Here is a 27,689-nt window from a genome sequence, read left to right on the forward strand (position 1 = left end):
CTGCTACAAGATCCAATGTACTTTGTTATTTGGGCACCTCGAGAAGATGTCAGGACTAGTTTGCTTATCTGTTTCCTTCCTGGCTTTCTTGTAAATCAGTGAGCGATTGGATCAGGTTATTTCTCTATGCCAATTATCAGGAGTGATGTACTGTTTGGCATATAATGACCCACTATTCTTTCAAAAAAACTAATTCTTAAATTTCCTATGAAATAATAATTCTAGAGTAAATATACTTAAAAGTATACATTGTGTCGTTCCTATGGTATTCCTCCTGAAAATGTATACAGAAACTGACTACCGTATGTTATATATCCTCTAAACATATGGTAAATGCAAAGTTCTAAGAAAAGAAGCTCCCGTATTTTTATTTTGTAAAGCAATACACATATGTACTATAGCAGACGTATCAGGAGCACTAACCATGAAGTTGGTCTACATAGCAAATGCAATGATTACTTCATTTGATATACACGTTCATTCTTAACTATGACATGTGCACCACTGAGGTTTCCCATACAGAGGGTAGGCCAAGCTCTTTTTGGTTTCAGCATATTGGGCAATGAGAACGTGTGAAGGACTCCTCACTTCTGAGATAATGCACTGTATAGGTGGGGGGGGGGGGGGGGGGGGGACTGTCTCAATAATCATGAAATGAATGAAAAGAAACCAAGGATATTAGCTCCTAGATGACATTATGGGGATCGAGAATGATTTTTGCTATGGAGTCCATTCTTATCTCTGTATGCCACAGATATTACTTATGTGTACAGAGTAAAACATCTTTTAGATGATCTCTTCTAGGATGAATGATCCTCTCTAGCAGGAGGGTTTATACACTTTGATATGAATCTTTTAAGGAGAGGGCGACTGTCTCTCCTTAAAGAGAATCTGTCATCAGGTTTTTCCTACCCTATCTGAAACCAGCATGATGTAGGGTCAGCGACCCTGATTCCAGCAATGTATCACTTACTGGGCTGCTTGCTGCAGTTTTGATACAATTCCTGTTTCATCATGCTGCAGATCTACCAGTTTTATGAATGCTGAGCTCTGTATAACCCTACCCACAAAACTCATTGGCAGCTTTCTCTGTACGCTGTGCATAGGCAGAAAACTTCAGATCAATGGCTCATAAATAAAAGAATTCATAAAAATTGGAGTACTACATGGCAACAAGTTTACTAGTCCTCTAGTGATAACCTCCTGCTGACTAAACAGTGATTTTATCTAAACTATAGCAAGCAGCCCAGTAAGTATCACATTGCTGGAATCAGAGTCTCTGTCTCTACATTATGCTGCTCTCAGATTAGGTGGCAGAAATCCGATAACAGATTCCCTTTAAGAAGATGAGGTGAGTAAGGAGTCTTATTGGAAGTGCTACATAAAAGAATTGTGAATATTGTTTAGCTGCCTGAGGACTATTTTCCTGTTCATTTTGCAAGGGACAAGCATTGTCTTCAACTAGGTAGCTCTTTCTCTGCCAAATAAAAGCGGCTGCATGCCAAAGACTGGGAAAGCGTCACATGGCACATAGATTACATGCCGACACCAGCTAGTGATGAATGTTATATCTTATCACTAACTGATGTCAGCAGCATGGTGTCTGATATTGGTGGAGATTCATCTCCATGGTATCGGTGGAGATTCATCTCCATGGTATCGGTGGAGATTCATCTCCATGGTATCGGTGGAGATTCATCTCCATGGTATCGGTGGCGTGCAGCTGAGAGCAGAAGATGTTTAATTAAACGAGTGGGCAGATAGTGCACATGCTTTGAATATGATCGCACATTTGACCTCTTTCTTGCATTTTGTCTCTCATTGGTGTTGTCCTGCTCTTTGTATACTTCCAGTTCTTGACCCATCCTCACACACCCCAGAAGAAGCTGGGCGAAACATGTGTAGCTGAGTTACATTATTATTTCAATTTTCTTTTATTGTCAATTCATTATGGATTTGCCTCCTATAGGGCTATTTACCTATATCCTTTAATCCTGTGGTACTTATCTACCGTACTGTTCTAGTGTTTCTAGCTGTTATTAAATTGCCTGAATCAATTTTTGTAGTCCTCCTGTGTTGTATGTTTTATTCTGCCTTTCTTCTCTTTTAACATTGGCATATAATAAGGATTTATTTTTATTGGACCAGAATCTCCTTTCTGTATATTAGGATCTATGATTATAGGTCATTGCCATTTTGTGTCTTATCTCCCCCCTCACTCATTTTAACTTATAAATAAATTTCTTATAGGGAAAAATATAATTTTCTCTTCTCAAAAGATCAAAAAGGTCATGTTGCATATTATTTTTGCATTAAACTTTGCAACTTTTGTGATTTTACATCTCTCTTGCCACGTTTGACATGTGAGTGGGAAAGTTTGCATGTCAGACAGACAAATACCTTTATTCCTGACATATTCATTTGTCGCTCATCCAACTCCAGTAGGGGGGTAGTGTAAAATTGGAGAAACAGCTCTTAAATGTTCTAACTAAAGACGCCCCAAAGTTCTAAACATTGTGCGACACTAAAAAATTTGACCATTGTAAGGCTGTGTGCCAACTATGCGTTTTTTAAGCGTTTCCGCAGCAGCAATTCCGCCCCAGAAATGCTTAAAAAACTCTTGGTAGAAGGTCTGCTATGTTCCCCAATGATAATCCGCATGTGCTGTGCACATGCTGCGGAAATTTCCGCTGTGGATTATCATTGCGGAAAAATCCACAGCATTACCAATTATTTTGGGGAATCGCAGCGTTTTTGCAGCCATTCACTTGCATTGAATCGCTTAATATCCGCATGACTACATGTGCACATGCGGATATTAAGCGATTCAATGTGCGGATGGTACCTGGTACCCGGGTCTGGAGAAGAGGAGACTCCCCTCCAGACCCGGGTACCATAGTACCTGTAAAAAAAAAAAGAATTTAAAATAAAAAAATACATTATACTCACCTTCTTATGGCCCCCGGTCTCCTTAGTGATGTGTTTTGGCTCCCCGGCAGCTAGCGATGGTCTAAAAGGACCTGACATGACATCATTTAGTCATGTGACGGGTCACGCGACCGCTGACGTTGGCGGTCGCGTGACCTGCCACATGACTAAATGACGTCATGGAAGGTCCTTTTACACAACCGTGAGACACCGGGGAGACCGGACACATTGCATAAGGAGACTGGGGGCCATCGGAAGGTGAGTATATGTTTTTTTTTTTACCATTTTTATTCTTTTAGCTAACTTGGTCACACTATATAAAATCCATGCCAGTTGCATGGATTTATATAGTGTGACCAAGTTGTCAAGCACTTTCCAAGTGATGCTAAAATCGCTTGGAAAGCGCTTGACAACCCGCATGCGAAATCGCATGTGCAAAACGCGTGACAAACGCTTGTCCCTGGCTGAAAAAACGCATGTAAAATCCGCATGCGTTTTTTCTGCCAGGGAGATGCAGAATCCAGAGCATTTCTGCATCGTGTTCACATAGCCTAAAGGTAACGCAGCCTCAAGCACAAGTGACTGTAAAAATTGACATTGAAACCAATGTTTGTGCTCTTTGCATTCAGAGGAAACACTGTATACTGTGCTCAGTGGATATTTCACACATCCTGTCTTTTCAAATGCGAGAACTCCAAGTTTTGTTGGGCTGAATGAGACGTAGTAACTTGCTCTGGCATTGTCAGATCCTGGGTACTTTTTTCCATAAGACGTCCTTTCCCCACCTTTTTAATTTTGCTGAGAAAAATGTGGGAGGGATAGAGAAAGACTTAGTAAGGTACAAGCAGCAACTTAGGTGTCAACAGTTGGAGAAAGCTGTGCGGTAGCAGTCAGAGGCTTGCACACTCAGAGGCTTGCACACTCAGAGGCTTGCACACTCAGAAGCTTACACAAGCACAAGCTTACACACTCAGAAGCTTACACAAGCACAAGCTTACACACTCAGCTTGGCTGGATACTGTTTCAGCTTCATTAACATGAAGTTTTGATCTTGCAGCACCAGTGGTCATGCTGCCTCATTCAAATATATGGGTGTGCATTGAAGACATCTGCTAGAGGAAAGTTCACAGAGAACAGACAGAGAAGAAGCTCTGTGGTTTTCATTAGCCTCCAGTCTGAGTACATTTTGCATTAAGGACTTGTCAGCATGACCTCTGGATTACAGTACAGTCTACTTTTCTTCCTTTGCTTTACAGGCTTTCAGGAGTCACATGCATCTCAGGTAAGATATTCCTTCTAAACCTTCTGTACCTTTAATAAATCTAAATCTGCAGATTATAAAATTGCAATTTATAAAAACACTTTAGCAAGTATGTCAATGTTTCTAGAGGCGCTCAGAAGTGGAGGTAACATGAGATAAAGTAGTAATCATAGGGGGAAGATATTTTTCTGCATATTGTAAGATTTTCCAGGATATTTTAACCTTTCCTTAACCTGAAATGGCTAATAACACTAACAGAGAAACACAGATTGACTTGACAAAAAGATATATTGGTATAATTGGATAGGAAGAGGGGGAGGGTAGGAGTTTGGCTCAGTAGAAAAGCATAAGAATTGTTGCAAGCAAATATAACTGGTGGGTGCTGTACCTGCTGGTGACTTCAGCCGAGATTGCTGAGACGAAATGGTAATTCAGGCACATCCACGCCGGTAGAATAAAATCTTCTTCTTTTAGAACAGTTTAAAAATGTTTAAAAATAGAGGGGAGCCCGACATGGTCGTGTTTCTGGCTCCCCTTAGTCATGGCTTGGAGGGCTCCCCTCTATTTTTAAACGTTTTTAAACTGTTCTAATAGAAGAAGATTTTATTCTACCTGAGTGGATGTGCTGGAATTACCCCTTTGGTATAATGGTATAATCTAGGTTTGGGCTTTCTTTAAAACCGTAGTCAGTAAAGCTATTGTTTAACAAGATACTGCTCTGGTTTTGTGATTCCTGTACATATTTTGCTTGTATATTGCATCAAAGTGGCCGTTACTTTTTACTACTTTGCTAATCTTTGTATGGAATGGAAGATTGGTGTCTATGCTATACTTTAAATGTGTATGATTTGATGATGAAGCTCCCGCCTTACACAGTTCAGATACTCAGGGGATTTTCCATCTGGATTTTCTAGAGTGAAAATACACTGTTGATGGAATTTCAAACATAAGTTGCTGGGAAAATTCACAGCGTAAACTTTGAAATCTGGAAACTGTCAATTTGTGCTAAGCATTATTATTATTAAGGGAAATTCAATTGCACCATCCAATATATGCCAAATTCACATTGGCTACGTAGAGGGCACCATTGTGTGGCAGTGGATATCGGACTCCAGTCTATCATCAAACACGCCGTGCCTGCTGACTGATCTAAATTACTGAACATGTAGCAAAGTATGTTATATACAGTATGTAAAACATGTCTGTAGCTGATATGAAGAAAAGGAATTGTCTGATCACATCATTCTCATGAGACCTCAAACAAAAGTCTGATTCTGTAAGAATTCTGCTGGCAATTTGTCTGCTGCTGGGGAAATGTAGTAAAAACTTAACCTGCTGAGGTCAGAATTTTATAAAAATGCAGGGAGCAATCGAAAACTATAGGGGCACGCAGGTCACAGAAAGTTGAATAAAATGGTACCTTGATCTCTACAATCTGATGTCTTATTCCAGAGATCCACAATTAAATGAGCTGTTAAGATCTATGGGTCAAACATTGATCTCCCTGAGAATCTGCCTCCAGAGCTTATTTTAAGGGGGTGTTATCCATGTGAGTGAGACATGTAGATCAGGAGAGCAGACTGCCAGTCATTACATGTCTCACACTGGTAACGCCCCCTTCCATTTAAAATAAGCTTTGGAGGCAGATTCTCCAGAAGATCTTAAAAGCTCATTTACATATAAGAAAAACATGGATTTCTCTGGAATAAGACATCAAATTGCAGATATCAAGGTATCTTTTTATTCAATTTTCTATGACCTACGTGCCCGTATAGAAGGCTTAGGAAGGTTGATCCTACTGACAGATTCCCTTTAAGAATGACTTTCAAGCATACTGTACCTAAAAGGGGACACATCCGGTACCACCGATGCCCACCATGACAACAGCCAAAGTTCTCTATACAAGAGCCAGCAGAATACCATGGCAAAAACTGTAACAGCATTCAGAGGTAAATAACACACTATATAGCGAAAGGTATTAAGACACCAACACATTATATCTATAGAGCTTTTATGACATCCCAATATAAATCCATAGACATTATTATGGAGTTGGTCCACCCTTTGCAGCTAAAAGTTTTCACTTTTTAGCTTATTTTAAAGCCCAAATTCCAGAGATATGAACTCCAATAGCCTGCAGCTAAAGCCAGTGCAGATGGAGTATGTTCTGTACAGAGCCCTTGTTGTGTAGTGGCTCTTTTCACTGTGCAGTGGCTATTCGTGGTTCCTGCAGCTCAGCTCCCACTGAAGGAAATAAGTGCTGAGCTGCAGTACTTGAGAAGGGGCTCTACATAGAGCTTTGGCATTTTTGCTCTGTAATTTACTTGTGGCCATCACGAGAAATGCGAACAGCTGATCAGTGGAAGTGCTGAGTGTCAGACCACTACCGATCTGATATTGATGACCTGTTATAAAGATTGGTCATCAATGTCATAGTCTTTGGCAACCTCTTTATTGAGTTATTTGAATAGGTCAATACAGTATAATTATCACTGTGACAGATAACTGTCAGCTAGCTAGACTATATTGCCACCAATACCCTTATGCCACTGTAGATCATGGAGAGAACAGTGGTCAGCTATTCCCTATTCGCAGTACTTGCTACTAATTTCGATGGACAAAGTAATTTTTATGAAGTTAGGTAGTAACTTCATGGTAATAACTTACAAAATGTATAAAGTTACTAAATGTATTTTTGCTTGTTATTTAATTTGCAAAATTTAGAGAACTCCTATAAGACAAAAATTCAGCTCCAGAGAGCACTATTTTAAAGTGATAGTGGCAATAATTTAAAAGGCATCGAGTCCTTGCAAACTCCTTGGCTAGTACTCAATTGCTGGCATCCTGGGCGCCTATGGAATTAGTAGGTCCCCGCAACGTCATCATGTCGCAGGGGTCTAGCATTCGCAAGTGTGACCCAGGATATCAGCATTCAAGTGCTGGATGAGGAAGTTTTCACTGTTCAGGTTCAGCTGCCACAGAGTGCTGAAATCCATGCTGGATTGGAGTAATGCAAATCTTTTTGCTAATCTATAGTAGTCACTTTGTTGAGTTGAGCTGATGTTGCACCCATGTACACTGCAAATTCATTTTGTGAGTTACCCTCACTATGAATATTTCTCTTAGAAAACCTCAACCTAACGGCATGTTTGCACTGGGCAATTATCATCACACATTGCTTGATGAGTTTCATTAAAGTGAAACTGCACCACCAAATATAAAAAAAACATTTTTTTGGTCGGCACGTCATTCCAAAATACAGTAATGTTCAAAATAATAGCATTGTGTGAGAAATGCATGTACAACATGTGCTGGATTCACCCTTAAATAAGGGCCAACTGATTCCCACCTGCTTCTTGACAGAATGATTGACCTCACTAATTGAACTCCTCACTATTATTTTGAACACACCTCCTTACAATTAATTATTCAAATACACAGACTCAAAAACCTGCAGATCATGAATGAGGAGTCTGTAGGTTTTCTTAGAATCTACTGCACCAACTGGTAAATTTTTTTGACATGTGGTAATATAATTTATACTAAAAACAGTGATTAATCTGGTTAGTCTTATTGGACTGCTATTATATTGAACACTACTGTATAAGATTGTGAAGCAGCAATTCTGAATTCTTCTTTTTCTTGTATAATAATATGAGTGTTCAGTATACAAAGTGTTTTGGGGACATAGCACCTCCTTCCACAGGTGTTTTTTTTCCAGAATAAAAATCAGCTGCCTCTCAATCCTTTATTTTTATGACGTGCCAACCAAAAACCTCTGTTTTTAATACTTACTATGTCATTACAAGACCAATCCCAGGTGTGTACTCGAGAAAAGTAGGTTCAGCAGCTGCTCATATTGGGATGGCGATAGGCATCCGGGATGTTGTGTTACAAGCGCAGCCCCACAAGGTGAGCATAAGTACCCCACTGAAGTATCGTTATACCAATTATCAGTAGGTTTTTCCCTGTGCAGCAGTTTATTTATTTTTTTTGTACATTTAGAGTTGCAACATGATAAGAACAGTTTTCAGGCTTTTCTTTCTAAGCTACACTACATGTGCCTTATTAAACCCCATCTATATCAAATCATAAAACCCCTTTAAGGCTATAAAAAACATCAAACAGGATAAAACTTCTCTTCTCAGCAGTATCTGGAGACATTTTTGAGATCCAGTAATGTATATCCTAAATTCCTTTCCGTGAATACTTTTATTAAAATTTCATTCATTCCAATCATATCTGACCAGTCACAAAGATTCCATAACCATCATATGAAAACATCATTCATTTTTCTTTGTCAAGATTGAATTAGATGGAAAATGTTACTGTGAAGAGCAATAAGTACATTGGGCGGAGAGGGATTTTCAAGTAAATAAATTAAATGCTGAAAAATGCTAAATGTTGGAATGTTGGTTATAGGAAAGGGGAAATATTTGTGCTAATTTCTTTCAACTTTTTTTGCACTTCAGATCCATAGAGATTGGAAAACCAATTCATAAAATTAGTTTTAATGTAAATTTGAATAATGTTTCTAAAAGTTTATATTGTTAAAAAAGGGTCCACAGTATATATGTAAACATCAAGGGGCACTACCTCTTCCTCCACAATTAGACAAGAAGTAGCCACAATTAGTATTTTAATGGAACATGAAGAGATCGCAGTACTCATGGAATTCTTCAACAATAATCTTTTAATAAAGGCCACATCATATTTACCAGAGCAAATAGCCTATGACCGTTTTTCTAGTCTTCAAACTTTGTCCAGTACCAGAATTCTGATTAAAAACTAGAGTTGCTGTACAGCACATTTATGAAGTGTTTTAGGCTAGTTTCACATCATGTTTTAGCCACATGTCAGTGACTGTGTCAAGGCTTCCATCTGAATCGCTAAAAAAAAAGATTCAGGCGCATCGTCGATGGAGCCATTCACTTTAATGAAGCAGGTTTTTGTGCCTGCCTAAAAAGGCGAGCATATTTTTGTTCCAGCATAAAAAATGTAAATTGTGCCGAAAGTAAGGTCAGACTGTTATGTGCTTTGCAGAGGGACCCCCACATCACCCACTGTAACAAATCTGAGACATCTTCAGACTGTCTTGTCTAATTTTATGCTGTCTAAATTTTAAACAGAATTAGTAAATCTGCCCACCTGTACACACATGAATGAATATAATCTGAGTTACCTCCCGAGGGGGGCCCATGGCCAGATTGCCCTCATTATAATGTTGTGTGCGCCGCCGATGAGGCGCACATATCCAAGCAGGCAGGGGCGGGTCTGATGGACTAGTTTCTCTGCTTGCACAATACAGCAATGCGAACAAAATTAAACAAATCTGCCTGTATGCTGCTAACAAACAAATGGAGCAGTAAAAATGGTGTATTATATTGCTTTTTAAGCAAATAATCAGGATTAAGAGCAAAAAAAAAATAACACTGATATCTATGGCTATGGATATCTGTAACAGCAGCAGACAGAACGTGCAATGGACCCTATTCTGCTCTATACACTCTCCACAAACTCTGCCTGCCTAACTCCTGCTATCACCAGGAGTAATATATGCAGCTGGTTTAGTCCTTAGAAAGACTGTTAGTTCAAATGGATATATATCTTGGCGTGGAATACCTAATATCTCACTAATAAACCGCCAATTCTCTCCCTACTCTGCCTGTCTGAAGGGTATACTGTGACGTGCATAGGGTCATCGGGTCTGATATAGACCCGATGATGCTGTGTGGCCAATCACTGTAATGCCACAACCAACATGTCTGAGGCATTACAGTGAGTGGCAGGCAATTCCCACATGTTTATTCGCTGTCTAAACAGTGCCAAACATGCAGGGCAGGGACCTTACCACTCCTGGTTTTGGTTCCCACTCCTGAGAAAAAATACTGACCGAATACTGACCAAATACTGATAGTGGGGCAGTGGTAGATCATGCAACTTTTTTTCCCTCTTAATTTGTGCTTTAATTTGAATCAATGGCGCAAGTTGAAAGTAAACTTTTATGCTATGTAGTTGCATTGAGTTACAAAGATATTTTGACTGAAGTTCCCGTGTAGAGTCATTAAACACAGTTCTGAACAGTTCAAAGACATTTTTTCACTTATATATACAATAGCATTCTGTAGAGTATGCAAGCAGAGCTATGCAGGTGTGCAATGTCAGACGGGCCCTCCTACGTATCAGAGGATCCTACAGTGGGGGCCCTGGTGTCTAACACCGCAATAGACCCCCTTCCGGCAGAAAAGAAGTTGAGTTACAAATCAACAGTTTTCTTTTAGTTTTTGTCTAAAGCATTTTTAAAATATCTTTGGAAACATAAAGCAATAAGTAAAATAAGTAAAATAAAACAAAGAGAAACAGCTGAACATGGAGACCTTGTAGTGAGTCAGTGTTTTCAAAATGTCAGTAATGTTCACACAAAGGGCACCTTCTGAGGTCAAATCACCATTTCGATGGAAAATATCACAAGTGCTGCTCAGAACAGATGCATTTAGCTGACATTCTTTAAAGCAAATGCCAGGTGTAAGTGAGGTTAACCTCTGCCTAAATGTATGAAGCAACATTCAAAGAATGCATACATATGTTTCTGTTGGCAAGTACACACAGATGTAAGTATTTTGCAATGTTTGTGGTACATGACTACTTTTTGATGCCTATTTCCGACAATTTAAATCTTTGTGACTAAGGTAAATACAATTTTATTTCCCTTAAGGCTACCATGTATAGAAAGTATATGTGTGTGTCTATGTATATATGTATGCCTATATACATTGTGACAGAGTCACTGGTTTTATATGCGAGGGGAGGTATGTGTCACTCAGGATGCTCTCCTGTGTGAACTAAGACCTACGGAATTTCTGCCAGCGTGTTATATGCTAGGGGTTACCTCTTTAAAAGGGTGTGGTTTTATGGTAATGATGTAGAGATGGGAGGGAAGTTATTCCCCGTACCTCCCACTCAGGGTGTGGCTGAACAGGGTTTAAATTTTCAGTCAGTTTGTTTTCCAGGGTGGAGTGTGTGGTCTGGAGATTGAAGTCTGCAAGCTGTGTGTGGCTGATGCCAGAGAGCAACACCGAAGGACTGGTGTTGCTGAAACTTCACAGGACTATCTGCAGCCGGCAAAGGCCTTGCTGGCTAGAGGACTATGCTATATATTTCATCTTTTGTTTTCCCGTTAACCCCAAGAGGGACTGTTTATTTTTATGGGACGCTGCTCGAGTTTATGCCGCACAATAAACGCCAGGAAGTTTACCCAAACCGTGTGTCATGTGTCTGCCTCTGGAAAGCCGAACAAGTCGCTTTACCACAACATATATACATACAGTTGAAACCAAAAGTTTACATACACTATATAAAAAGACACATATGCATGTCTTTCTCAATATCTGACATGAAATCAGAATAAACCTTTCTCGTTTTAGGTCAATTAGGATTACCATCATTTTTAATATTTGCCAAATGCCAGAATAATGAGAATGTTTTAAGGAATTTTTATTACTTACTGCAAAGCCAAAAGTTTACATACATTTCATTAGTATTTGGTACCATTGCCCTTAAACTGAATTACTTGGGTCAAACGTTTGGGATATCCTTACACAAGCTTCTCACAATAGTTGGTTGGAATTTGGGCCCATTCCTCCTGACAAAACTGGTGTAACTGATCCAGGTTTGTAGGTAGCCTTGCTCGCACCTGTTTTTTCAGCTTTGCCCATAAATTTTCTATAGGATTGAGATCAGGGCTTTGTGATGGCCACTCCAAAACATTGACTTTGTTATCCTTAAGACAATTCGTTACCATTTTGGCAGTATGCTTTGGGTTATTGTCCATTTGGAAGACCCATTTACGCAAAAGCTTTAACCTTTAACTTCCTGGCTGATGACTTGAGATGTTGCTTCAGTATTACCACATAATCTTCTTTTCTCATGATTCCATCTGTTTTGTGAAGTGCACTAGTATCTCCTGCAGCAAAACAACCCCACAACATGATGCTGCCACCCCCGTGTTTCACAGTTGGGATGGTGTTCTTAGGCTTTCAAGCTTCTCCCTTTTCCCTCCAAACGTAACGATGGTCATTATGCCCAAAAAGTTCAATTTTAGTTTCATCAAACCACAGGACAAATTAAGGTCTTTGTTCCTGTGTGCATTTGCAAACATTAATCTAGGTTTTTTATGTTTTTATGAGTAATGGCTTCTTCCTGGCAGAGTGGCCTTTCAGCCCATGTTGATACAATACTCGTTTCACTGTGGATATTGACACAATCTTATCAGCTTCAGCCATCATCTTCACAAGCTCTTTTGCTTTTGTCCTTGGGTTGATATGCACATGTTGGACCAAAGCACGTTCATCTCTGGGACACAGAACCCGTCTCCTTCCTGAGCGGCATGATGGCTGGACATTCCCATCTTGTTTGTACTTGACATTAAAATACATCCACAGGTGTGTTTCTAATTAACTCAGATGTTGCCAAAAAAACTATCAGAAGCTTCCAAACACATGACATCATCATATGGGCAGTCCAGAATTGTTTAAAGGCATAGTAATCTTAGTGTATGTAAAATTTTGACTTTGCAGTAAGTAATAAAAATGCCTTAAAACATTCTCTCTCTCATTATTCTGGCATTTAGCAAATATTAAAAATTATGGTAATCCTTTTCTTTTCAAAATTCTGTTTATTATTAATATCAAAGAATAAATTCCACATACAAGTTTGAGACTTACTCATGGAATAAGATTAAGTACAGTATAATAAACAATTATTAAGCAATATGGAACAAGCAAGAAGAAAATAGAGCTCGCACTATAACATTATTTCAGTTCTCGGAAAACCGGACGAGCCGCTTGTAGTGCGGAGTGTAAGTCTAATACAAGGGTAGAGTAGAACATATAAAGTCCACTTATGCGTTCTATACTTGCCTGAAAAACAAGGTGTTTAGAAACTGCAGAAAGCATAAATTTAAATAGATATTAATAGAGAGTAAGATAAAGGAGAGAAAAGAGATGGGGGGGTAGATACAGTAAAGGGGGGGAATAGATAGAAAAGGGGAAGAGAGGGATATGGGAAGGGGGGGAGAGGCACAATGTGTCATGGATTGTGACAAGATAAAATTAAGTTAATTTATTGGGGGAGGGATCTATAGGTAATCCACGGTTGCCAAATTTTTAGGAAATTAGCCTGAGTGTGGTTCACCAGCGATATTGTTTCCGCAACGTGATAAAGCAAATGAACTTTATACTCGAGGTGTAGTAAAGTCGGAAGGGTAGTGGTTTTCCAGTGAATCGGTATTAACAGTTTGGCCACGGCAATAATATGTTGGTCCAAAATCGATGTCTTTCTATGATCAGGCCAGATCAAAAAGTTCAACAAAACTGTCTCTGGTATCAGACGTAAGGTTTTCTTTACCACAATGTGGATAAGGTTCTCTACTTGTTGCCAGAAATTGAGGATGATGGGGCATTGTCACCAAATGTGAAAATAGCTACCAGAACCAGTTCCGCATCTCCAGCACGAAGTTGATGTGTTTGCACTCCAGCCAGAACTCCAAAGAGGTGTATGAAACCATCTCGTGACTATTTTGAAAGAATTCTCTTGTGCACGTACACACTGGATCGGGCCATAGGAATGCTTATAGATATAGAGAGTTTGGGCTGGTGTGAAATGATAACCTAAGTCTCGTTCCCAATGAAAAATATATGCTCTCTTTGGGCAAGTGTGAGAGGTTAGTAGAGTCTGGTTGATAGTAGAGAATATTTTTTGGGGTCTAGTGGTCCTAGTGCATAGTACTGTATTTCATAGTTGGTTAGAACTCTGGAAAGATTGGAATGCTTAATATGTCGTTTAATAAATTCTTTAAAGGAACCATATTGGATAAAGTTTAACGATGCTAGGGATGGATTAAGCTGTAAATCCGATAGTGGGGCTAGCGAACCATCCTGTAGTAAATAATAGATATAGATGTTAGAATATTTTTGACGGCCTCTGGTTTGCCCTGAGCGTGGCATTGAATGGGTTAGAATGTCTGAGAGTCTAAGTATGGGGAAGAAAGGCGGGGTTAAAATGTCACGGGAATCTTGGCAAATTTTGAGCGTGACCCTAGTATGAGGGTTTGGTATAGAGGTGTTAGGTTGGATGTGAGATTGTGTTAGAAAAAGGGATCTAAGAGGGAGAAGAGCGAGTGCTTCCTCCACCTCAACCCATTGCTTATCTTCCGAGCCGCTAACGATGTCCACCGTTCTAGTCAGAATTGCGGCTCTATAGTAGCGTCTGATGTCTGGTGCACCCATTCCCCCACTTGTCCTTGGTAAGGCCAACAAGCGGTATGAGATGCGGGCCTTTTTACTCCTCCAAATGTATGAAGAGAAAAGAGAATTTACCCTCTGAAGATCAGACAGAGGTATTTTTATGAGCAACATCTGAAATAAGTAGGTAAATTTAGGCAGAATCAAACTTTTCAATATATTTTTTCTCCCCATCCATGATAGGTAGGTGTCTCTCCATTGCTTAATGAGATTTACTGTGGAGTCTAACAAGGGAGGAAAGTTCAATTTAAATAAATCTCCATCCGTTCAGCCTATCTTCACCCCAAACTATGTGATATGGGTCTTAGGCCAAGTGAATGGGTATAAGTTTTTCAATTTTGCTAGGGAGTGTGTGGGGATATGAAAGTCCAGAGCTTCCGATTTGGAGAGATTTATTTTGAAATTAGAGAGACTGCCATATCGCTCCATCAGCGCCATCAAGGCAGGAAGAACTTTTAGAGGATTGGTTAAGAGGACCAGAAGGTCATCAGCAAAAGCTGCCGTTTTAAAATTTGAGTTGTGTATTCTGATGCCCTCTATCCTCTGATTTTCTTGTATTGAGATTAATAAAGGTTCCATAGCCAAGACAAAAAACAGTGGAGACAACAGGCAGCCTTGTCTGGTCCCATTATGTATGGTGAATGTGTTTGACAAGGAATCGTTGATTTTGATGCGTGAGTTTGGGTTATGGTACATAGCCATAATGGCAGTAACCAGTGCGGGTGGTAAGCCAAAGCGTAGAAGTGTCTCCTTTAATTAGATCCAGTCCACCCTGTCGAAGGCTTTCTCAGCATCTGTACCCAGTAGTACCAAAGGGGTCTTGTGGGCTTTGGCTTATTGAAGGAGGTGCAAAATTTTGTGAGTATTGTCCTTTCCCTCTCTCTTGCCCACAAATCCAGTTTGATTCAATGAGATAAGATTTGGCAAGAACTCGGCAATCCTACGTGCAAGCATACTGGCCAGCAGTTTCAGGTCAACATTCAATAGGGATATAGGTCTGTAGCTGCCACAAAGGGTCGGGTCCTTGCCTTCTTTATGTATTAATGATATTTTGGCTTCGAGCATTTGTTGTGGAAGAGGTTGACCCTCTAATGTTTCATTGCAAATCTTCAGAAGATGGGGCAAGAGGAGAGGGGCGAAGGTTTTGTAGTATTGCGCAGAGAATCCATCTGGACCAGGGGCTTTGCCTTTCGGGCACCTCGACAGGGTGGACTGAAGTTCTCCTAGTGAGAAGGGTTTAGAAAGTTTGTTTTGTTGAGATGTTATTAATACCGGGAGATTCAATGTAAAAAGTGAGCAGTATCTGACTTTCTTTGTATCACATGAGCTTCTCTGTCATTTGGGCGAAGATTATATAACTGAGAATAATATTCCAGAAAGGCCGTCTCAATATGGGTGGGGTTCTATGCTGTAACACCTCTGGAGTTCATAATGGAGTGGATGTGGGTGCGGGCTTGCCTTTTGCGGAGCCGGGATAAAAGAAATTTGGAGGCCTTATCTCCGTGTACAAACATCCTGTTTTTCCACGACACATACAATTTTGCCGAACTGACATTAAGAATATCTTTCAATTTTTGTCTCTTACTAGTGATGGTGGCCAAAGTTATATTGTCATTGGTTTTTTTGTGGTTCAGCTCCAGCTCTGCTATATCGTCGTATAAGTTTTGAACTTCCTGATGTCTCTTTTTATTATAATAAGATGCAATGGAAATAAGTTCGCCTCTTAGCACAGTTTTATGTGCTTCCCAGAGGGTTTGGGGGGAGGTCCCCTCTAATTCATTTTGTTGGAAGTATTGGAGAAGTTTATTACTCAGCCGCGATCGGATAACAGGTAAGCCCAGTAGTGCTTCATTAATCTGCCAAGATCTGGGACCCGAGTGCATTCCGGGTGTAAATAATGAAAGTAATACAGTGGCGTGGTCAGAGTAAACGTTCGGGGTTATATTTGCAGTAGAAAGTCTAGGCAGGAGCGACCTTGGTACAAAAATGTAATCTATATGGTGGTAGGATTTATGAGGATTGGAATAGAAGGTGTAATCTCGTACGGAGGAATTTAAGTATCTCCATGAATCAATTAGTTGCATAGAATTAAGAGTGGTGCGCAGTCTCACTAGATCTCTAGAAGAGATAGCGCTTTTTTGTTTGGAAGTGTCCAGCTTAAGTTCCAAGGCAATGTTGAGATCTCCTCCAATCAAGAGAATACCCTCCCTAAAGCTCTCTATCATCTTTAGAATCGATATTATTAACCATTTAACCAATTTTTTGTTGGGTGCGTACAGGCTACATAGGGTTACTAATGAACCATTAAGTAACCCCTTAACACATATGTAGCGCCCTTGAGGATCTACGAGGGATTCTCTAAACTGGAATGGGACACCCCGCAGCATAGCAATGGAGACTCCTCTCGAGCCAGATTGAGTTGAGGTGGCATGGTACCATGTATCATAGAGTGAACGTTCAAAGTTTGGCAATCTATTGGGTTTAAAATGGGTCTCTTGGATGAATAGCACATCTGCCTTTTGTTTTTTAAGTCTATGTAGTGTGGGATATCTGGAACTTGGAGAGTTTAAACCGTGGGCATTTAGGGATGCAAAAGTAATTACCTTATCGGCGTCCGTCATAGTGGAATAGGATTTTCCCAGGTGGTGCTTCCGGTGGAAAGAAGCTAATTGTGCCTATAGGGTTTAGGAGATGGAAGGGAATAGGTAGAGGGGAAGAAGGGAAGGAAAGACTAGAGATCAGAGAGAAATGGAAAAAGAAGAGTATTAGTTTAGATGATTGAAAACAATATGAAACAATTCCAGATTCAAATTCAAACCACATACAGTTAGGTCCATATATATTTGGACAGAGACAACATTTTTCTAATTTTGGTTCTAGACATTACCACAATGAATTTTAAACAAAACAATTCCGATGCAGTTGAAGTTCAGACTTTCAGCTTTCATTTGAGGGTACCCACATTAAAATTGGATGAAGGGTTTAGGAGTTTCAGCTCTTTAACATGTGCCACCCTGTTTTTAAAGGGACCAAAAGTAATTGGACAGATTAAATAATTGTAAATAAAATGTTCATTTCTAGTACTTGGTTGAAAACCCTTTGTTGGCAATGACTGCCTGAAGTCTTGAACTCATGGACATCACCAGACGCTGTGTTTCCTCCTTTTTGATGCTCTGCCAGGCCTTCACTGCGGTGGTTTTCAGTTGCTGTTTGTTTGTGGGCCTTTCTGTCTGAAGTTTAGTCTTTAACAAGTGAAATGCATGCTCAATTGGGTTGAGATCAGGTGACTGACTTGGCCATTCAAGAATATTCCACTTCTTTGCTTTAATAAACTCCTGGGTTGCTTTGGCTTTATGTTTTGGGTCATTGTCCATCTGTAGTATGAAACGACGACCAATCAGTTTGGCTGCATTTGGTTGGATCTGAGCACACAGTATGGCTCTGAATACATCAGAATTCATTCGGCTGCTTCCGTCCTGTGTCACATCATCAATAAACACTAGTGACCCAGTGCCACTGGCAGCCATGCATGCCCAAGCCATCACACTGCCTCCGCCGTGTTTTACAGATGATGTGGTATGCCTTGGATCATGAGCTGTACCACGCCTTCGCCATACTTTTCCCTTTCCATCATTCTGGTAGAGGTTGATCTTGGTTTCATCTGTCCAAAGAATGTTCTTCCAGAACTGTGCTGGCTTTTTTAGATGTTTTTTAGCAAAGTCCAGTCTAGCCTTTTTATTCTTGATGCTTATGAGTGGCTTGCACCGTGCAGTGAACCCTCTGCATTTACTTTTATGCAGTCTTCTCTTTATGGTAGATTTGGATATTGATACGCCTACCTCCTGGAGAGTGTTGTTCACTTGGTTGGCTGTTGTGAAGGGGTTTCTCTTCACCATGGAGATTATTCTGCGATCATCCACCACTGTTGTCTTCCGTGGGCGCCCAGGTCTTTTTGCATTGATGAGTTCACCAGTGCTTTCTTTCTTTCTAAGGATGTACCAAACTGTAGATTTTGCCACTCCTAATATTGTAGCAATTTCTCGGATGGGTTTTTTCTGTTTTTGCAGCTTAAGGATGGCTTGTTTCACCTGCATGGAGAGCTCCTTTGACCGCATATTTACTTCACAGCAAAACCTTCCAAATGCAAGCACCACACCTCAAATCAACTCCAGGTCTTTTATCTGCTTAATTGAGAATGACATAACAAAGGGATTGCCCACACCTGTCCATGAAATAGCCTTGGAGTCAATTGTCCAATTACTTTTGGTCCCTTTAAAAACAGGGTGGCACATGTTAAGGAGCTGAAACTCCTAAACCCTTCATCCAATTTTAATGTGGATACCCTCAAATGAAAGCTGAAAGTCTGATCTTCAACTGCATCTGAATTGTTTTGTTTAAAATTCATTGTGGTAATGTCTAGAACCAAAATAAGAAAAATGTTGTCTCTGTCCAAATATATATGGACCTAACTGTATATAATACCTGGCATTGATAGCCAGTTTAGGGGAGCATGACCAACATACAAATTTATATTCAACAACAACATCTTTGTAGAGCATTGCATAACAAGAGTTATGCAAATAGCGAGGCCAAGACCTAAAGTGGGGAATCGTATGATGAGACCAACAATATACTTAGGGATTCAAAAAAGGGAAGAGGTCGAGGCCCGTTTCCGAATTCCTTGTCCGAGACCAACAGAGTCCAGGAGAAAGAAACAAAACAGTTTACCCTTTCACAATTGTCCCGAAAAGGACCAACGAAGAGATGGGACAGCGACGAGTGTCAAAGCCACTCAGGTGATATCATCAGGCCTTTTAGATGTCGGAGACTTAGCTGACTTTCTCCTCGCACGTTGTGCTTTCGGGGTAGCTTGTTGCCAAGGGACTGGACTCGGAAAGGGTTGAATCAGCGTCGCAGAATGAAATGTCTCCAAGTCAGGGTAGGATGCAAGAGATATGTCAAGGGATTTGCAGGCAGCTTTAACATCTGCAGATAATCTAGCGATGATCTTCATGTCTCCTGCTGTCACATGGACTGCTAAGGGGAATAACCAACGGAAACGGTGACCTCTCTGCAGTATAGCATCTGTGAAAGGTTTCAACAACCTTCGTTTTTTTCAAAGTGATAGCTGACAGATCTTGAAAGAGATGGATCCGTGTGTCTTCATAGGAGATCTCCTGTTTTTCCCTTGCTCTACGGAGGATCAGATCTTTTACTCGGTAATCCAAAAAGCGGCATAGTACGTTTCGGGGTGCCTCTCCTTGGGGCGGTTTGGGGCGGAGGGCCCTCTGGACCCGGATTAGTTCGATTTCTCGGGGGTCATCATCAGTAAGTATGCCCCTGAAGATTTCTACTGCAGCTTTGCCCAAAGCTTCAAAAGCCACAGATTCGGGAAGGCCTTTAATTCTAATATTGTTGCGACGCTCACTATTTTCGTGGTCTTCCAGGGTATTATGGATCAGATGTAGTTGTTCATGAGCGTTCAAGTTATCAAGCAGCGCATTGGCTTGGTGTGAGAATGCAGTTTGGGATTGTTCAAGCGACTCCATCCTATGACCCTGTTGAGTAAGATAATTTTTTATCTCTGCCAATTCTAGACCAATTGGTTCGAGGGTTTTAGCCAATATTCGCTTTATAAAGGAGCGAGTAACCGTGGAATCCTTAGTCTGGCATTCACCATCCGAGTCACTTTCCACCTCAGAGTCAGAATCGTCTATGTTTGTCATATCTAAGCGCTTGGCGGTCTTTGTTGATTCAGTTGTAGTGCCTTGTTTCCTTAAGAATTGGTCAGCTTGGGTGACGGATTTCACAGCTTTAGATGTATTTTTAGGGGGTTTAACACTGGACTTCCCCATAGTGTTACTGGAAAGCTCTGTAGAGGAGAATATAGTCAAGTTATAGTGCAATGGCTCCCCCTGCTCGCTTAGGGGTGTTTAATACGACATATCTTGTCAGGCAGTGCTATATGGTCAGAATCTGAATATATTACTGGTAGATCCTACTGGTGGGAGTTGTGGTACGCCAGAAAAGAGAATTAACTGCTGTACAATCCGCTGGATGAGAGCCTATAATAAAGTGCAAAAAAGCTCTATGCACAGCTTCTCTATCGCCTCTAAGATGCTCAAGACGTCAGTCCCAGGACAAAGCTTGCAAGCTCAATTGGGGCTAGAACAGTGGGCTGGTGATAAAATGTCAGAGGGTGTCCAGGTAATGCTGGGACCTGCTGCACCGATTTATATATAAAAGCAGCAGCCTCAGCCTCTGTGACCTTAATTGTTCTTCAGCTCTGCTCAGATTAGGCCAGAGTCTGTGGTACAAATCTTAATAAAGGAGCAATAGCCACAGATTCAGGAGTCTCCACTTCTCCCCAGCACTGCTTAAGTCCCGCACACCTAGTCTAGTCCCCCCCGCTCTGGCGATGGGGCTGAAGGGAATCCCAGGCCCCCGTGATCTCCGGAGCTCTCACCGCTTTTCAATGGCGTCGCCCCTCTTGTCTCTCCGTCTCTCTCACGGAGCGAGCTGCGCGGTCAGCCGGATGAGGGAACCAGAGGCTGATGCGGCTGTGTCGTCCAAGCCGCGCTCCTCTCAGGAAGCAGGACCGCGTGCACGCCGGATCAAGATGGCGATGGGCGGTGGGGGGGACACAGTGCAAACACACCTGGGTCAAGCGGTAAGGCTTCTGCAGCTTTCTTTGTCGGGCTCCTCGGGTCCCAGAAGATGTAGGCACCAAAAGCCTAGGGGGTGGATGGCGTCTTTTGCGAGGCCAGATGGCTTGGATGCTGCTGATCTGGAGAGGAGCTCTGTTTGCAGCAGCCTCCTCAGTCAGCGGCCATCTTGGATCTCTCCCAAAAATTATGCTAATCCTAATTGACCTAAAACGGTAAAGGTTTACTCTGATTTCATGACAGATATTGAGAAAACATGCATATGTGTCTTTTTATAGTGTATGTAAACTTCTGGTTTCAACTGTATATGTTGCATTTCTGAAGAAGAACAAAGGGGGTTACTTATTTATGCTGAGCGCTATATACTGTATGTAATGGAATGTTTATATTGTCGATTCAGACTGAAGGCAGAAAAACCATGACCGAACATGTATGGAAAAAACTAAAGAAATAAATACATGTTAAACAAACCAGAATGTGTATTAAATCTTTGATTCCTCAAAGTATCCCCCCATTTATTTTCATGACTGCTTAACTCCCCCTCTGCATTCTCTCTAGGAGTTTCTTCACATAGTCACCTGGAATGGCTCTCCAACAGTCTTGAATGAGTTCCCAAAATTGCTGAGCACTTGTTGGCTGCTTTTCTTTCACTTTGCAGTCCAACTGATCCCAAATCATCTTAATTGGGTTGTGGATGGGTACTTGTGGAGGCCATGCCATCTGATGCAGTACTCCATCCCTCTAAATCTTTGTAACATAGGCCTTACATAACCTGGAGGTGTGTTTTCGGTCATTGTCCTGTTGCAAATCAAATGATGGTTCCTCTAAGGCTGGGTTCACGCTAGCATATAGCAAATCATCCAAATTGCCACCCGTGTGCAATCCATTTTATACAGCAGCATTTGTTAAGAATTTGCTAGACTAGATTCAGTTTCCTGTGTTAAAGAATCACATTGTATCCATAAAAATTGGATGCTATCCTGCTATATTTTCTTTTTTGCGCACCTATAGACTTGAATGGATGAGTTTCATCCAACACATAGAAGAAACATGTGCATGCTGTGATTTTTTTCGAGGGCAGGTTCAGTTTGTGAAAAAAATCTCTCATTTGCACTGCCTCAATAAATAACATTAATCTAAGTGCTGTCTGTGTGCTGAACGTTTTTTCATGTACAGCACTCAGATCGAAAATATGCTCATGGCGGACCTACCTTAACAAAAAACAGATGAATGCTGTGGTAACCATGCTGTGTAAATGGGCCTAAAATTTTAAATAAATCGCCAACAGTTTCACCAGCAAAGTACCCCCGACACTATCACACATCCCGTGATGGTTGCTATCAAAAATCTTGGCATTTGAATTAGACTGCAGTAAAGATTTCCACTGATTTTATGTTCAGTCTTTGTGTTGCTTGACCCAAATAAGTCTTTTTTTTGCAGTCCCCAGAACTGGTGTCACAACTCTGATGTTGAGTATCCCAGAACTAAGGTCTCCTTCCCTGTCCCTAACGCTGGGGGTGCCCTAGCAATCCCTGCTCCCCGGATTACTTCTAATGGTAAAGACACCAGGGCCACGTAAGTTGCTGAGCTCCTGAAGCTGCCCTCAGTCTGTTCCCTCCCTCCACCAAGGGAAGAGGGGAGTAGTAGTGTATGGCAATGCACTAACCAGACTAACAAGGTAATATGAACAGGGATAAAGTAAAATACCAATCATGCAAATAAGCACTCACAAACAACAGAGGGAAACACCTTGGAGTGAAGAATGGGAAAAAAAACAAAGTAGGAGAAGGCGAGGATTTGCACACAACCAAAACCAAGCAACAGTCTTAGATAAATCCACCAAACGCCTTCTCAAACAATAAAACTCCACCAATTCCTGAACCATGCAGCAATGAAGCTAACCCTGGCACTTCCTGATTGCCAGAGGCCAGTATAAATAGGAGAGGCCAACTCTTAACAGCTGAAAGCATCAGCACAAGCAAGCTTCCAGGAGCTCTCAACTGAAACAGATTAACCCCTGCACTGCTAGAAGAAACCTGCACCGTTTAATATGAAGGTGAAGTGCTTCTAATCAGTACAGGAGTAGGAGAAATCAGACAGCGTGGTCTTCTGGCTCCTTTCTGTCACAGTAAACAAGTGACATGTGGCTTGAATCAATTCAACCATAAAGCTCTGATTTTCGCAGTCTCTTATTGGCAGCTGATGTTAAGATGTAACTGCTACTTGATATCTGTACAACATTTGCAAGGCCTGTTATCTTAGCTACTGTCAATTAACATTTTCTGAGACTGGTGACTCTGATGAACTTATCCTCTGTGTCAGAGTTAATTAATTTTCTTCCTTTTCTGGGGTGGTCCTCATGAGAGTCAGTTTCATCATGGCAACTAGACTAGTTTTGCACTACTAAGGACCTTCTAACCACTTCCTGCACAGATATACCTTGAAAAAAACCCTATTTGGCCGAAGTGTAGGCTCATTCTGTGTTCACATGGGTTGGTTTATCTTAATAAGCTACTATCTTAATTTGCAATCATCTGAGTACCGAAGTTTTTCCTATCTATTTGAAGACTACGTCTTACTTCTGTGCACCTATTAATCACAGTCACAGCAAAATTATTTATCTCCTACACTTGAGGATACATTCAAGGTTTTAGCAATTTTTACAGATTGACGGACCTTAATTTATTAACCCTAGAACGCATGACCATAAAAATCTACTTTTTCACATACCTGGGGCCTTTAAGGGCCGTGTGCAAATAACATGGAATAACTGAAACAAAAATGACAAACAACTATATACCTGAGGAATACCTAGAGTTTCAAAATTCTAACTAAAGTAATCTTGCAGAAAATAGAAAACAATTAACAGGGCGGGCCTGCGAGGCCCCAGGTATGCGTTCTAGGGTTAAAGTAATGATGACCTGTCGATTCTGTTTACTGTGGTGACTGATTCTTGCCATATTATAGCTTAAAACATTTGTGGAATAGGGCTCAGTACTCTATGGAACTGTGTGCCAACACTGTTTCTACAAAATACACCTGATGGTCATGCAAAATCTTTCTGAAGGTCGGTGATTCGACAAACAAACTTTTGACAAGTCATAACTTTCCAATGGAAACCTATCCAGGTGATGGGTGTAAATCTCCCATCAAAGTAAGAGGGGGATCTAAGGTTGAACAAATATTCTGGTTTGTTTCACACTTGTTTTTTACACATTGCTTCCATGTGTTCCTTTGTGGGTTTGCTGACTTCAGTCTGAAGCTACAATTTTCACATTCCAATAAGAACAAGGAAAATCACTGCATAAACGGGTGTGTCCAAACTTTTGACTAGTACTGAGTATAAAATATATTTAGTACTCTACTCCGCAATGACGAGAAGCAAAAACTCTGAAACAAAAGTGTTTACAGATGGGTGTTGAAAGTTTGTCTGACTTACCTAGGCATGTTTCAAAGTGCTTTAATAACCAATAAATTAATTTACAAGCTAATTACCTGTAAGTGGCACTAATGAGGCAGTATTGCGATTTAGGAAGGAGAGCTAGTTTGCATTATGTATTTTAAATTTAAGTATTTGTACCCTCAAATTGTTATCAGAGGAGTTTCATCATGTTCAGATGATCTATTTTCATCTAGATGCAATATACAGTAATTTCTACCAGTACATCAATATATATTCACACTTTGTGCAGGAGCCAAGTTTATCTTCATCCAGATATATAGCACAGTAGTGGGATATCATGTCACAAAAAAGTCTAATTTGCACCCTAACTTGAAATCGGACAATGGCTTGTACAATGTTTTCTTAATTCTCTTAAGAGAGGAAACCTTCTGTGATAAGTTATCAAAATGGTACATTACTTGAAGAGTTAAAGAAGCAATCCCATCAAAGTTTTTATTCTCTTACTATATTGCAGTCATCATACTATATGGCACCTTGTGCTTACAATTGCTCATTGTTACAGATCCGGGTGGTGGAACCTCTGTGCTGTGATACAAGGAGGGACCAGAGGGGCGTATCTAAGTGCCTACCCAGACCGACCCTGGCCACACGGTGGCTTAGTCGACTCCGTGAACCAAGGAGGGACCCAGAAGGTGAACCAAGTGCCACTCTGGGACCGACCTTGTGTGAGAGCAGGCGACTCCCATGGGACTGATGGCCGAGGCCGACAGGCACAGCGGATGAGCACGGCTGGTAGACAGGCAGGTGATGCGGGTAGAGAAGCAGGCGGGCACGGCTGATAGGCAGGCGGGCAAAGCTAATAGACAGGCAGGCAGGCACGGCTGATAGACAGGCAGGCGGGCACTGGGACCTGAGGACTGAGGAGAGTATTAGCACACAAACAACAATCTTGCACAGGCACCTCCATTTTGGAGGAGGTGCCTTATATGAGGCTAGTCCTCCAGCCATTGGCCGGGGACTCTTTAGGATGGCGCGCGTGGCCCCTTTAAGAGGGAGGGAGCGCACACACCCTAAGTACAGGAGGGGAACCGGAGGACGCCGGACCGGGACCGCGGCGGTGAGGGGATCGGCGTCTTTGCCCGACAGGAGGCAGAGACGCTGACTCTACAATACCCCCCCTTTACGCCTCCTCTTCTTTAGGCCTGCAAGAAATTTTTCTAGAAGACGAGGAGCATGAATGTTCTCCCTGGGTTCCCAAGACCTCTCCTCAGGACCAAACCCCTTCCAATCCACAAGAAAGAAAGTCTTTCCTCTTACCCTCTTGATGGCCATAAGATTCTCTACCTCAAAGACGTCCTCAGAGGAGACTTGAGCTGGAGTGGTACCTGGATCATCAGAGAAAGGATTAAGGACAACAGGCTTGAGGAGAGACACATGAAAGGAATTGGGAATCCATAAGCAGGCATGGAGTTTCAGCTTGTACGCCACTGGATTTATTTGGTTCAAAATCTCAAAAGGACTGTTGAACCGCGGACCCAACTTGTTTGATGATATCTTGAGACGGACATATTTGGAGGAAAGCCAGACCTAGTCTCCCGGATGAAATAGAGGCGGATCCAGACATCTCTTATCAGCATGCTTCTTCATCCGCTCGGAGGACTGAAGAAGCGCAGATCTAGTGTCTTCCCAAATCACCGAAAAGTCACTGACGAGAGACTATAAGAAAACTCGGCCCAAGGCAGAAGTTCTACCCAATCGCTATGGTGAGCGTTGACAAAGTGCCGAAGAAAACTGGTAAGGATCTGATTAATACGTTCCACTTGACCATTGGATTGAGGATGATAGGCCGAAGAAAAGTCCAAAGTGACATCCAGCAGCTTGCACGTGGCTCTCCAGAAGCGAGAAGTGAACTGAACTCCTCTGTCCGAGACAATGTGGAGGGGTAAGCCATGGAGACGAAAGATGTGACGGATGAAGTCCTTAGCCAGCACAGGTGTGGACGGAAGACCAGGAAAAGGAATGAAGTGAGCCATCTTGGAGAAGCGGTCAGCGACCACCCATATGATGGTAGAACCAGCAGATACCGGAAGATCAGTGATGAAGTCCATAACAATGTGTTGCCAAGGAGCAGAAGACGACCAGCTGGAAGGTGCCTAGGTATCTTGTTATGGACACAGGAGGAACAAGCTGCGAAAAAATCTGCAACATCCTTGCGCAGGGTGGGCCACCAATAATGTCGCGCAATGAGCAGAAGCGTCTTCCTCTGGCCGGCATGACCAGCAAGTTTGGACAAATGACCCCAGAGTAAGACCCTCTTCCGATCCTGAGCCGCTACAAAGGTCTTACCAGGCGGTAGATGAGACAGGTCAAACGGAGCAACAGTCATTATTCTGGAGGGGTCAATGATGTGTAGAGGCTTCTTCTCTTGGTCGGTAGACAGGAAAGAGCGGGATAGAGCATCAGCTTTAATATTCTTGTCTGCCAGGTGGTAATGGAGAGTGAAACTGAAACGAGCAAAGAACAAGGACCATCTGGCCTGACACGGATTCAGTCTTTGGGCGGTCTGCAAGTAAGCGAGGTTTTTATGGTCAGTGTAGATGACCACCGAGTGCAGAGCCCCCTCAAGTATGTAGCGCCACTCCTCCAGTGCTAATTTGATGGCCAGCAATTCTTGATCTCCTATGGAGTAATTGCGCTCGGACGGAGAAAAGAGTTTGGAGAAGAAGCCGCAGGTCACCATTCGCCCGGACAAGGATTTCTGGGTGAGCACTGCTCCAGCCCCGGATGAAGAGGCATCAACCTCCAGAAAGAACTGTTTATTGCAATCTGGATGATGTAGCACTGGAGCGGAGGAGAAGGTTTGTTTAAGAGAGACAAAGGCACTTTCCGCCTCGAAAGTCCATTCCCTGGGATTTGCCCCTTTACGGGTGAGAGCAGAGATGTGAGCAGTCCGGGAGGAGAAATGAGGAATGAAGGATACGGTAATAGTTAGCGAATCCTCGCTGAATAGCCTTCAATCCCTCAGGTCGGGGCCATTTTAAGACGGCAGACACCTTCTCGGGATCCATCCGCAGTCCGGTCTCAGAGATGATATACCCCAAAAATGGTAGGGAGGTCTGCTCAAAGAGGCA

General features: G+C 41.7%; 1 protein-coding gene across 1 annotated transcript in view; it reads left to right on the top strand.

The window, feature by feature from the left end:
* The first annotated feature begins 3,602 nt into the window (after window positions 1–3,602).
* The window catches only part of FBLN7 (fibulin 7), a 250,444-nt gene continuing 226,357 nt past the window's right edge, over window positions 3,603–27,689 (top strand). Inside the window, exon 1 of the mRNA XM_073672785.1 lies at window positions 3,603–4,210. Within this exon, the coding sequence (XP_073528886.1) occupies window positions 4,136–4,210 (75 nt within the window). The 5' untranslated portion in view covers window positions 3,603–4,135. The remainder of the gene's footprint in view (window positions 4,211–27,689) is intronic.

This window comes from Phyllobates terribilis, unplaced genomic scaffold, assembly GCF_046119375.1.
Source record: "Phyllobates terribilis strain yellow unplaced genomic scaffold, ASM4611937v1 Scaffold_3__8_contigs__length_932513732, whole genome shotgun sequence".
In the NCBI taxonomy this organism is placed as follows: domain Eukaryota; kingdom Metazoa; phylum Chordata; class Amphibia; order Anura; family Dendrobatidae; genus Phyllobates; species Phyllobates terribilis.